Genomic DNA, 13,533 nt, shown 5'->3' with positions numbered 1-13,533 from the left:
GCAGGAGACGGCTCCCGTCTAAAAACGTAACATTTTCCTATCCATGCAAGTAGCCTACATTTATAAATGATAAATAACACAAGTGTAAACTGTTAATAAATTGTATTTTATTTATTGAAGGCTTGCATAGGTGAACTAGGCGATCGCCTATGGCGGCAAATGCGTTGGGGGCGGCAAAAGTTTTGGGGGCGCCCCCTGGTGGCGGCCTTAATAAATTAATCAATTTTAATGAAACAAGCGTGTTTTCTAAACACGTTTCGAAATGGAATGGAGAATGGGGGATGAAAAGTTATTGAATCGTTCGTAACAGACCAGCAGCAGTAACATACCAACTGACGGATTCCCAAAAAAAAAAGAAAAAAAAAAAGTATTTAATTTTTTTTTATTTTTATAAAAATTAAAAAAATACATATATTCTCCCCTCATCACCCGCGGGCCGGATGTGACATACAGTCGGGCCGGATACGGCCCGCGGGCCGTCACCCTGGCATCCCTGATCTACTGCATCTGTGTCAACACGATTGTTCTCCACATCATCGGCCAAACTTCGGAGCGTATCAATAATCTCCATTGGTGACCATGGACCTGACAGATACGAACTAGAAGTGAACAAGGAAATTACGAGCAAGTGACGTAGTTCCCGCCCAGACGCTGATTGGCTGATACGTTTGCCACTTTGAATATTGACTTTTTGGATTCCTCTTTGGATTCCCTCTTTGGATTCCGTTTTGCGGATTGAAATGTCATTTGAATATCGTAACACACGGAGCGTGGCGAAGTGGATTGCAATCACGGGGACGCTATAGCTTTTCAATTTGTATAAAGGAACTCAAAGAATTTGACAAAATGTTATTCTATTTGTATTGTTATAACTTTTGCACATTTAATTGATTGCATTGTCACTTTACATGTTAAAATACACTTTGAATAACGTATTTACAAATTACATTATAAAATTGCATAATGAATTGTCAAATGCATAATGTAATTCCAAATTGCATTGCCATTTGAATTTTGCTACATATATGCTTCCATACGCCCGGTACAAATTCAGTGTGACACCGCCCCTGAAAAAGCACTTTAACAGCTGGTTTGTACATCCCGGGTCCCGTAGGCACCTCTACATCTACCCCTCACCACTGGATGTCGCCCTCTTTCGTTTGTGACAAAACTATTCTGAGAGCATGGACGATGAGAGACTGGTCGTCGAGGTGGAAAAGTATCTCGAATTATATGACCAAAGTACCCATCATTATAAAGACAACGTCAAAAAGGACATTGCCTGGCGCGCAATAGCTCTGGAGATTGGCTCTTCAGGTGAGAAATCAACAATGGTGGACTAAGTACCCAAACCATAGTGGGAAATATTTTTTTATTTAAGGCAAGGCAACTTCATTTATATAGCACTTTTCGTACATGAAGCAGACTCAAAGTGCTTCAAAAAAATAAATATACAATACAGCCAAGTAAAAGAAAACACAGGCAAAGTTCAAAAATGCATTGTCATGTATTAACTGTCTCTCTGGGTTTAAGGAAAAACATTAAGTGTCTCAAGCACTCAAATAAAATAGACTGGCTACAGAGTCCAGCACAGCAAACGCACTGTATTTATCCCTAGGGATAAAAAAAAAAAGTATATATATTAATGCAAAAGAGTATTCATACCAGAGAGGGATAATAACTAAATTATAGGTCATCATGATGACTAGGCTACACCATACGGTTCTGCCATTGCACACTTCCTAGTGGCGAATTGAAATATTGGCACAGCTTGTCTCTGACAGCATGTGCTGCCCGCCCACCTCTGTTTCCCAACCTCATCCTCTCCATGTCCTCAAGGTTGTTGCCTTCCTGCTCGTCCAGCCATCTCTGATTGTCTGCTGGTTGAAGAAGAAAGTTATGCAGTATGCATGTTGCTAGCACAATGGCATCCACTTTGTTAGGGTGGAGGGAGATGCTTCGTTTGAAGATCTGCCACCTGGGTGTTAGAATGCCAAAGGCATTTTCAACCACATTTCTGGCCCATGACAGTCTGTAATTGAAAATGCGCCTTTCCAGGGAGATGTCGCGTCCAGGATAGGGCCTCATCAGATATGTTCTCAGAGGGAACGCAGCATCTCCAATCACCGTGAACGGCATGACACCCAGATGTTGAGCAGCAGGTATGACTGCATCCTGAGGGACATTGAGTGTTGCAGCCTCCAGACCTCTGCCCAGTGCAGATGCAGCCAACACTCCCCCATCACTGGCCCTACCATATGCCCCGATGTGGACCACCCTAAAACGGTAGTCTGCGTCCACCAGGGCCAGAGGACAACAGAAAAGGTTCTCTTGTCATTACAATACAGGGTGCCAGATCCGGGGGGTGCCTGTATGGAGACGTGTTTCCCATCAAGGGCACCAATGCAATTTGGGAAGTTCCACCTTTCCATGAACCTCGCCGCTATTCCTCGCCACTCATCCTCAGTTGGCGGTGGCATGCATGTCCCCACCATCCTCAAATTGATGATGTCACAGGTGTCCTTGATGGCGTTGGAGACCGTGCTTACGCCCAAGCGGTAGCTGAAAGCAAGGCTTGCAATTGAATCTCCTGAGGCTATATACCTGTAAAAGAGAAGAAAATGTCAGCGAACACGCGTTTGATAATTTACTTATTTCCCTATTTACAGTGGGAGATTGCAAGGTCAGGTGGAAGGGGCTCAGGGATGCATTTGTGAAGCACAGGAGGAAGATGCAGCACCTTCCAAGTGGGTCTGGGGCAACAAGCCAGCGGGACTGGAGGTACTCAAACCTCATGTCCTTTCTGGTGCCCTTTATGCCGAGCAGAAGGTCTGTCCCCTTGCTTGAATCATCATTGTAAAGCCAGTAACAAATCATTATTTGCTATTACTTTTTAGAGTAATTTACAGTTACAATTGTTTTACTTCTAGCACCACAGGCAATCTGGAGGCCTCTGAGCCAGGGCAGAACACCCAGGAAGAGGAGGCAAAGGATCAGCAGGAGGATCAGCAGGAGGATGCAGCTCCACCTCCCCGGACTGAGAGGATGGCAGCCCAACACGCCACTGCATCCAGGAGCAGACACAGGAGCAGAAGCCCCAACACTCTGGTCAACGAAAGGCTCCTGGACATAATCACAGTGCCTCCACCACCAAAAGTCCTAACCACTGCCAGTGAGCTTTTTTTTGTGTTTTTTGAGTGTGGTTCCTCAGCTGGACAAACTAAATACCAGCAATTCTGCAAGTCCTGGAAACCTCACAAGAGAGCAGGCCAACACCATATGCTGTCCCTACCCAGCCATATGAGAGACATAGGTCTGTCTTGTCCGATACTTGGGAAGGGAGTAGACACCCGCCATTTGCTCCTCAGCATACGCAACCCTATGGGTCTATGGGAGGGCCATCCTCCCGAGAAGGATCCACATTATGAAAGAGAGCCACGGGACCCACATTAGTATTATTTGTATTTTCTGTTTGGACCAAATACATTGCTTTTTTTAAGGAGATCTGGGCACATTATTTCTTTAATTTATTGTTTTTCAAATCAATAATTTTTGTATAGACCTTAATCTCCATTATAGTCTCAAAGGGCCTAACAGGCCAAATATTTATGATATGTTTTTGAGTTTTACCTTATTGTGACCGCAAGCTTTTGTTTTGGTTCGATGAAACGTCTGTAATTTGTGTCCATCTTTGTTATATCAGGACCAATTATTGCGAGGATTTGGTCCATCCCAGTGGCATTCATCCGGAAATATTGGCGGTGCCTCTCAGGATCTGCTCGGAGCTCCTGGACTAGATTCTGGTATACCACCCGTTCTTCTCTCCGTTCGTCTATTGGGTGCACCCAAACCCTTCGTCGTCTCCTCGCCAGTCTACGGCGCAGCAGAAGAAGGGCAGCCACCCTCTGTCTGGCCACAATTCTTTGTTCTGTTGAAATAAAAAGAAACTCAAAGAAATGTAAAAGCACTCGTGTTCAAATAAAATGGATAACTACTGGCTGCATACATGTAAATATGTGGCTATGTTAAGGCTACATAGATGGATAGATGGCTACTGTATGGGGACCAATAAAGCCATCCAGTAGCTCAATACAATAAGTACACACAATAACAATTGGCCTTAAAAGGTGACTGCACTAAAAAGGCTTAATAGAAGGTCCTGCACTCATGGTGATTGTTGATGCAGTAGATGAATAATTGCACAATATAAAAAATAAATAAGAAAGGACAAAATAAAACGATAAATTGCCCTACAAACTAAGTTGATAGATCTGCTATTTGGAAACATTCTTTCACTGCACAGATTATACATTTTTCAAATTATTCAGCGAAAAAATATGGACAATAAATAAACTAGGCTACAATAGGCTACTCACCCATGGCGTTTCGTCTCTTTGTTGAGGTTGATTGACAGGCGACTTCCTGCTTTTATAGCGCAGCACGGCCGTCGCGCCGCCTGCTGTTGGTGCTAGGGGCGTGCTTTTGACGCGCGTAAAATGCGCGCCGCGCCGCCGGTGTATTTTGGCCTTGATGCTCTTCATCGCCACTCAGTGGGTGGCGGCGGTATACGCCGTCAATCACCCCACCTTGGACCCGCCCGGGCCAGGGGTCGCAGCGGCGGCGTCTCTCGTGGCGGCGGCGGCGTCTCTCGTGTCGGCGGCGGCGTCTCTCGCGGCGGCGTCTCTCACGGCGGAGGTGGCGGCGTCTGTCGCGGCGGCAGCGGCGTCTGTCCCGTCCGGGTTCTGCATTCCGGATTGGTGGGGTACTTTACCGGGGGGGGTGTTGTAGTGGGTTCTTCCATGCCTGCATTCTCCACCATATGTGGTAACCCGGGCCTCGATGTCGCCGGGTTCCACGTACAAACCACGCTTGGTAGTGAGGATTAAAGCCGATCACAGCGTTTATTGCATAGAATTGGGACAAATAAAGTAATCGCGGTCTCAAGGGTCTCCGTGAGCCTCTAGCCGCTCGCGGACCCGAGCGCTTCCTTCTCTCTCGCTCCCGTTCCTCTCAATGTCAGTCCTCCTGCTCCTTTTAAAATGGCTCCTCTGCCTCCGGCCAGGTGTCCCCCAATCTCGCTGATTGGGGAGAGAGTGATGCTCTTCGTCGCCACTCAGTGGGTGGCGGCGGTATATGCCGGCAATCACCCCACCTCGGACCCGCCCGGGCCAAGGTTTAAGTAGGGTATATTCATGCAAAAGATATGAACAACAGACGAATTGACAAATTTGCCCTTTTCAGTTTTTTTATTATTTACTCAGCTGTGGGAAAAACTTCGGAAACTTCGGGAAATAGCCAAACACAAAACAAGTGCTGAAGTGCATAGGTGTTAAAATCACCTTAAAATAAAAAGCAGCAGAAGGAAACCTGTATTTTCCCTTACCCTTTTCCTGATTGTACAGGATAAAAACATAATAACAACAGCCCATCTAAATAAAACAGATACTCAAACTGAATGTGATCATGGCTAAATAATATATTTTTTTTAACTACACCCTCCAAATATAATTTTACCCACATGAAACAATGTTCCATTCAAGATTTTAACATAACATTGGGTGAAAAACTCTTTTGTGCAAACATTTGTAGTAAACATAAACAGATATAGACTCGAGCAATCATTAACTGAGGTGCTCCCAGGAAGGCAAGTAGGATTTTGTTAACCCTGGGTAGTGTGTATGTGTGTGTGTGTGCGTCTGTTTGTGTGTGTGTGTGTGTGTGTGGACCAACCTACTCTACATGTCAACACTCCAGTAAAGTTGGTTGTATCGCAGCAGGAGAGACTGCTCAAAGTGCTTATCTGTCATTTTGTTACGATGTGGAGTGAAAATAAGTCCTCCCTGGCTTAAAAGCCGCTCGACAGCAGCACTTGATGGCAGAGTAGTATTGTACTTTAAGAAGAAGGTTCTGATCATTGGATACATCTGGACACAACATGAAGCCAATGACTTGTCTGTAAACTGAAGAAGTTGTCGTCATCTTCTGGATCACCTCCAACTGCGGCATTTCTAGAGGTGCCGACATCCTCAGAAGGCTCTGTATGAAGAAGACTCTTGGACCATTGCTGTTATCATGGCCCCCCTCTCTTCTTCAGCGAGCCACCACATTCTAAACAAAGTAACAGTTCTTTTCTCCTTGAAGGAGGTTGATTGAGTAGGCAAGAGGTTGTAATATGGCTGTGTACTCTTTTAGAAACATAGTCTCTTGAGGATGCAGTTTGGCCACTTTCAGCTGGTCACAGATTCCATTGAGCTGACTCTCAGTGAGACTCATTAGCTATTCGATTGCACGATACTCTAAGCTCCACCCAGTAACTGAAGGTATCTCATTTGGGCAATATCCTCAATTGCATCAGCAGCACCTGATGAGCGATGAGACTTATTCCATATTGCAGCACATTTTGACAATGCACTTCTATATATATCTGTATATTTTTCGAGAAACACCCTGTGAGGCGACTTTGTCAAGATCATTCGTGGCAACAAGATTCAAAGAGTGCGCGGCACATCGATGGTGAGGTGGCAAAAGAAAGCTGAGCTCCTCTTCCTCTGGCACCTCCTAAAGAACTGCAGAGACATCAGCAAACTGCATCATCTGTGCTATCCTGCTGCATCTCATCATCAATTTCACACCCTCCATCAATGTTTTTCTGCACATGGTTGTCCTACCCCCACTAATTCCTTCAATCATCTTAGGGAATGTGGCTTTCTCCACTAATGAAAAGGGCTGCATATCTGCAATTATGAACTCAAGCACCAAGGAGTTTACTTTCCTTTGGGTGATTGCTGAGGTGCCGAGTGTTACTTGTTTGAGAGGAGGTGTGGTGGCACTTTGTTCACCACCATCATCTGATGCCATTTCTGCTCTTTGCAAGATCCTGGAATGCCTCCTCTGAATAAAGAAAGACAGAAAGAGCACAAATTAATTACACTTTCATTGTTTTATGCTGGGAAGAATAAAGAGGACTATTGTAAATACAACGTCCTAGAGGTGCTGATGGTGCTTAATAATGATGATACTCATACTAATAATCATCTCTTTAAATGTAATGTGGGGAGAAATCTAAAATCTAAAACTAACTAGGCTATTCAACATACAATGTTGAATGCATATTTCATACACAGGAGGTCTTGACATGTAAGGAAACATAAGTAGCCTTACTGAAAACAGTAGGCAGTAGGCTAAATGTAACTAACTGCAATAACTGCACATTAACAAGTAGATAGAGATAATAGTTGTATCATGTTACAACGAATGCACAGATAGTGGAGCTAAGCCATCAAGCGAGCTTGAGAGCTGTCAAAAAACAATGTTCTCCGACCTCCGGGCAGCAACACCTGTCTACCTGGCGAAAGGCTCCCACCTAAATAGACTTTAATTGTAAATGATAGATTTTTGTATTTGTAGTCCCGAACTGCATACTACAAAAATCAAACCGCAGTCTAAGCTAGTGCTACAACAACAAGATTTAGCTAACGTTAGCTAGCATGTCAAACAGGTAGGGATGGGAATCGAGAACCGGTTCTTGTTCAGAACCGGTGCCGAGTCAACGATTCCTTGGAATCATTAGCAAGCCTGCTTAACGATTCCGCTTATCGATTCCGGTCGAGGCAAATGCGTCATGACGTCACACACACGCTGCTTTGTTTTGGTTCAGAACGCAGCAAACATGGCGCCGCCGAGGAAGAAGGGCATTGTACATTCACACCAGACGCGACAGGGCAACAAGATCTCATACAAAGTGAACGTAGAGACGCGTATCGGGCGAATTTTTCGCGAGAGAAGACCGGCGACAAGTTTTGATTTGTCGCGCCACACTTTCGCCGTGCACAGGCGAGCGCGTTCACGAGGATTTGTGCCGTGACAAATTCGCTCGAGTTGAAATATTTCAACTTTGACACGAATTTCGGGTAATGACAGCCAATCAGCGTTCAACAGTGGGACAACTGAGGAACATGTGTACCGTAACAGCCAATCAGCGTTCAACTGTCAAACTCAGTGCAGTGCAGTCCGGGGTGAACTGCAGCATGGAGGATAAAGTCATTGTTGCCGTTTGCGACTCCCGGAGCTCTATATATAATAGTATATAATATAATATAATTGTATATATAATATCACGGCCAACAGCTCTGTGTGCCTCCGGATGGCCGTAGCGTGGGGAGCTCTCATAGGGATTGGGCTTCTCGGGGTTTGTTTACCGGCGTCAGTGTTGCCAACTTAGCGATTTTGTCGCTATATTTAGCTACTTTTCAGACCCCTTTGGCGACTTTTTTTCAAAACAGCGACAAGCGACAAATCTAGCTCCCTTTTCAGCTGTTATTGGTGACTTTTGGCGACTTTCTGAGGTGAAAGCACTATCGCTATTACCTCTTCACAACGAGCACCGGGTGCCTGCGCGGCCCCTCCCCCGTCTCAAAGCACTTACAGGCAGCCCAGTCCTCGTGCAGCAGTCCCTCCCAGCTGCTCTGTTAGCAGGAGCTAACAGGAGACGTTCACGCCTCGGCATCCGGGCTGCAAATGAATCCGCGTCCCGGCCAGCAAGCCGCCGCCGACTGATCCCAGACCCTGACGTACAGTCAGGGCGGGAAAATGTGATATTTTCTTTGTCTAAATAAAATAATAAATCGCTGTGTTACATTGACTCACACTGCCTCAGGCTCAGTCACTTCACCTCAACTCGTCCACTGTGTGTGTGTGTGTGTCTTTACCATGTCGCAGTCAAAACTTTACCAACAAAAATATAGGAAAGAGTGGGAAGCAAACACTGCTTTTAAGGGCTGGTTAAAGCCGTTTATTGGAGACGATAAACGAGCATACTGTAGCTATTGCAAGGTCGATTTCTGTGCCAAACTCAGGGATGTGAAGAAACACAGTTCAACCCAAAAGCATATTCAAAAGGCAAAGCCTTAAAGTTCAGCTCAAACAACGCTGGCATTTATGGTAAGCAAAATTGGGACCAATTAAACAAAAAAAAATATATATTTTTTTAATAGTACTTCCGTTGTGCAATGCCCCACTATCTTACGACACTTTGCCAGTGTGTCACAAAATCCGCTTTCTGCAGGGCAAACAGTGATTCTCCTTTGTATCAAATAAGCAATACAGGGCATGTGCTGGCTGCTAGCACCAGCTTCAGGGGCTGTGGTATCTCGTGCCTGTGAGCTTGCTACCGAGTTTTGCATTGAGGCGATATTTAAGGGTTGATGAACTCCGGTGATAGGACAATTCCTTACTACAGAGATTGCGGGAACGGTGTTTCTATCAACTGTTCCGCCTGGGAGTTTTTTTAACTTAAATTTGACGTTCACGGAAGTAGGGTCTGTCTGCGTCCTGCAAGACGGAGGCGTAACTTGTAGTGGGCGTAAGTTGTAGTAGGAGGCATAACTTGTACTAGGAGGCGTAACGAGATCTTCACTTTTCGCGGTAAAAAAATGCCTTGTAAATCACGGTTCACACAAGATCTTCCTTGAAGTCGGATCTTCAGATATTCATGTCGGTAAGTAAAAAGAAGTGGATTAACAAGAATATTTTTTTTTGTTTTTACAAGCTTGATGAACTCTAGAACTTGGGCAGACTACTTGTGGTTGTGATACTGTTTAACATTCTTTACGAAATGTTCGAACGCTTAGGCCTACTGTTTTAATGTTGGAAGAAACCCCAGCTTTCGCCACCTCGTTTGAGATGCACACTGAACAGTCACAAAATACTCTATACTGTACAGGCTAGTAGATGTTGCTTGCTTCTTTTGTTGAAGATTAATCGAGATATAAAACACTTAGACTAATTCAAGGGAGAGAGAGTAAAAGAAATCGAGGGGTCCGGAGCAAGAATTGACAAAAGACTTTATCGTGAAGAAAAACAACAACGATAACAGCCTGAGTAGATCTATAGAGTCACTGCTCGTCAACAGATTCCAGCCTCTTCTTAAACACACAATAGCACAGTACTCAGCAGTTTCTTGTTTTTTAGGTGTCCACACATAGTCAAACACAAATACTTCTAAACAGATGGTCACTGAGATAGTCTAGGACCCAGGAAGTGGAGTCAGCATACATTGTGTCAGTAGCTTCCTGCTCCTGGGGGGTTGCGCCCCAACCCCTGCTCTGACCCAAGACTCCCAGGCCTCGTGACCAGCCCTGGATCAAAATCCAAGACGCTTTACATGTTTTCTACCATTAGATATACAGGCCTAATAATAATCATAGTTTACCATAGAATATAATCATTAATTTCTACCACACTTTCTGCCCCGAGTTTGCACAGTGCAACAGTGATGACGTACCTGAGGAATCCATGTATTGAAGACCGGCAAATATATATAAAATGAGGGCTTGTAATGTGAACGCTATAATATGAAGGCTTTCTCATAACTATCCTCCAGTTAGTGACATTGTTCTTGTCTTGTTAGTTGTTTCTATCAATAATATTTATTTTAATTAATTGTTTTCTATCTCATGCAGGACCTTGAAAACATGCAGCATGCGATCAATAACAATATGTATTCAACAAAATAATTTGAATTATTAATCTGCTGTCTTTAATTCATTGAATTATTAATCTGCAGTCTTTTTGTTAAAGGTATAAAGGGATTAAGTAGGCTAAATTTAAACAGGTTCCCCACGTTAAACTGCTATATGCATTACATGTCATTGTAAAATTGTGATAGGCTTCTTTTCTTAAATGCATATGACTCAGGGATGTCAGTTTCAAGTAAGGCTGTGATTAAGCTAATCAAGAGCATATCAAGATTAAGCTAATCAAGAGCATATTTTTAAATGAGCAGGTCGGGTGCATTATTTTTATATAAGGCCTAGTATTGAGGTCCGAGTTGCGGCCATTTATGTACCCGCGCACCACTGCTACATACAGATCACTTCCGCGATTTAGAAAAGTACTAGACACGCCTCCGACTACAAGTTACGCCTCCGACTACAAGAAGTTGCGCCTCCGACTACAAGTTACGCCTCCTACTACAAGGTACGCCTCCTCCGACTACGAGTTACGCCTCCTACTACAAGTTACGCCTCCGTCTTGCAGGACGCAGACAGATACTATTGGTTCACGGGGCCGAGCAGCGTCTTCTCATCTGCCTCCATTTTGTTTAGACACAAATGACGCACCGGGTCAAAGGGCACTATAGAAGTGCGATTAATCTGCGTTTTTAACGCGTTGTTCTTTCTGTGTTTAATTAATCGAAATGAACACGTTAATTTGACAGCCCTAGTTAATACCCAAATATTAAAATCCTGATATATAAACATGAAATGGCAGAGCATAGTCTGGGATTTGCATAGCTAATTTGTTTATAGGTAAACATTAGCTTTTTGTTAAGCTAAGTTTGTAGCCTGAGATCTGACCAAAATTTTGTGACGCTGAAAGGATTGTACTGATAAATTGGATCAGATATGTAAAGCAACATATCATCTGCATATTAAGATAATTTAATATCCAATCCCAATCTTCTTATAACATGTATTGAGGGAGTTGTTTTGAGGACCAGAGCTAAAGGTTCTATTGCTACTGTGAATAATAAAGGGCTAAATGGGCAAGACTGTCTGGTACCTCTAGATAGAGAAAAACTCTGGGAGCGCATTTGATTTGCAATTACTGAGGTTTGAGGATAAAGAAGTTGGATCCAATTGATGAATGTTTTACCAAAACAAAATTTCTTTAAAACAAAAAAAGAAAATCCCATTACACGCGGTCAAAAGCCTAGACTGCATCCAATGAAACCACAATTTCTGGAGAATCATTAGATGAGGGACTTTACTAGACTGGGTAGCCCCGCCCATTCTCCCGGTGAAAGGGTCTGGAGAAGAGCAATACATTTCTTTCTAGTTTCAATACTTCAAAGGTTTAAACAAATTCTGAAACAGTGATGTGTCTTTTTATTTTGAGGGGGTCTGTTGGGATTTCCCCTGTTGCATCTTTTTTGAGATGACGTGCCAAAAGATGCCCTGATTTTTCTCCATGTTCATAATATAATCCACGTGATCTCATAATAAATTGCTCCGTTCCAGAGGTGAAGATTAAATTAGTCTGAGTTTGTAAATATATTCTCTCTTTATAAAGCAATGGACTTGAGAGGTGGAATACTTACTATCCAATTCAGATATGGCATCAATTAACTGTTGTTTTTGTCTCTTTCTTTCCCTATTACGATGAGAAGAGTAAGCTATTATTTCTCCCCTAAGATAGGCTTTCAGGGTTTCCCATAGCAGTGATGGGGACACAGAATCCATTTTATTAGTTTCCAAATAAGTATTGATGGCTATACCAATTGATGTGCAGAATGTGTTATCTGACAGTAATGGGGTGTTAAATCGCCACTGAGGACTACTGTCGTTTTGGTGAATATAGAGATCCATTAGTAAGGGGGGATGGTCTGATTCTATAATAGCAGAATATTCAACCTTCTCAACTGAGTTCAAAAGCTTTTTATCAATAAAAAAAAACAACGATTCTTGTTTATATAATATGCGTGATGCACGTGGGAAAAAAAAGAAAACATTTTACTATTGGGATTTAAACAGCACCAATGATCCACACATGGCTGAAAATTCTGAAAACTTATAGAGAATTTTAGACAGAGTCTGCACTCTTGGTTTGGACCTCTCCAAGTTTGGATTCATAACAAATCCATAAAATCTCCCCCTTAAATCAACAGGTGGTTGGTTGTTAAGGTCGGGCAGCTGACAAACAACCCTTCGCACAAATCTAGCCTCATCTGAATTAGGAGCATATATATTCACCAATACTATTGGTATATGATAAAGTTGTACAGACACTATTCATAACGGCCTTGTGGATCAGATATAAAGCTAGATTTTTTTGATGCATTATATTGCTGTACCTCTTGCTTTGGTGTTAAGCTAGAATTAAATATTTGCCCCACCCAATGTCTCTTTAAGCGCAGGTTATCTGAATTTCTGTTTTCAGATTTTTAATATGAGAGTATAGTTTACCTCTTTTAACAGGGCCAATAACCACTTAGGGCCCTATCTTGCATCCGGCGCAAGTGACTTAGTCACTGGCGCATGTGTCGTTGCTAGTTTACAACTGGCGCAGAGCGTTCTTTTCCCACCAGCGCCACTCGCCGGTAAATTAGGGATTGATCATGCGCCGCAAGGGGCGGTTCGGCGGAAGGAGGAGGCGTGTTCTGGCGCAAACGGTATTTTGCCGTCTCTGAATACCATTGCGCTACTGACCAGGAAATACCTGGTTTAAAGTCAGTGGCGCGTTGTTCAGACGCTATTTTAAGGGCGCATGCATACATGCGCATGCGATGCATACGGATTGCTTGTGCACCTCGCGCATACACTTTGCTTCTCCCATCTACCTAGCCGCACATTCTTGGTCAATTATTTGGAAAGAACAGCTGATGCAGCGGTAATAAGTTGTACTTTTAAATCAATGCATCTGCAAACACCGTACAGCAAACACATATTTTCTTGACGCAGACATCGTGTAGGCCTACATGCCCATAACTTTTAGGATTGATGAGTAGGCCTATTTGATCGTGAAAAACATTGT

General features: G+C 43.4%; 1 protein-coding gene across 1 annotated transcript; it reads right to left on the bottom strand.

Annotated features, from left to right (window-relative positions):
• Positions 1-1,446: 1,446 nt before the first annotated feature.
• On the bottom strand, positions 1,447-5,120 carry LOC115536852 (uncharacterized). Its single transcript, XM_030348269.1, has 3 exons — positions 4,377-5,120; positions 3,631-3,928; positions 1,447-2,604 (listed from the first exon to the last, which is right to left on the bottom strand). Exons 1-3 carry the CDS (start codon positions 4,378-4,380, stop codon positions 2,124-2,126), a joined length of 783 nt encoding a protein of 260 aa, XP_030204129.1. The 5' UTR covers positions 4,381-5,120; the 3' UTR covers positions 1,447-2,123.
• Positions 5,121-13,533: the final 8,413 nt, after the last annotated feature.

Source organism: Gadus morhua, chromosome 23 (genome assembly GCF_902167405.1).
Source record: "Gadus morhua chromosome 23, gadMor3.0, whole genome shotgun sequence".
Classification (NCBI taxonomy): domain Eukaryota; kingdom Metazoa; phylum Chordata; class Actinopteri; order Gadiformes; family Gadidae; genus Gadus; species Gadus morhua.
The sequence above is the reverse complement of the archived record's forward strand: the minus strand, read 5'-3'. Positions and strand labels throughout refer to the sequence as shown.

Coding starts and splice junctions, on each gene's coding strand:
- LOC115536852 (XM_030348269.1), bottom strand. Junction 2,605..3,630: donor AAGCTTGCGGTCACAATAAG/GTAAAACTCAAA, acceptor TCTCTTTTACAG/GTATATAGCCTCAGGAGATT.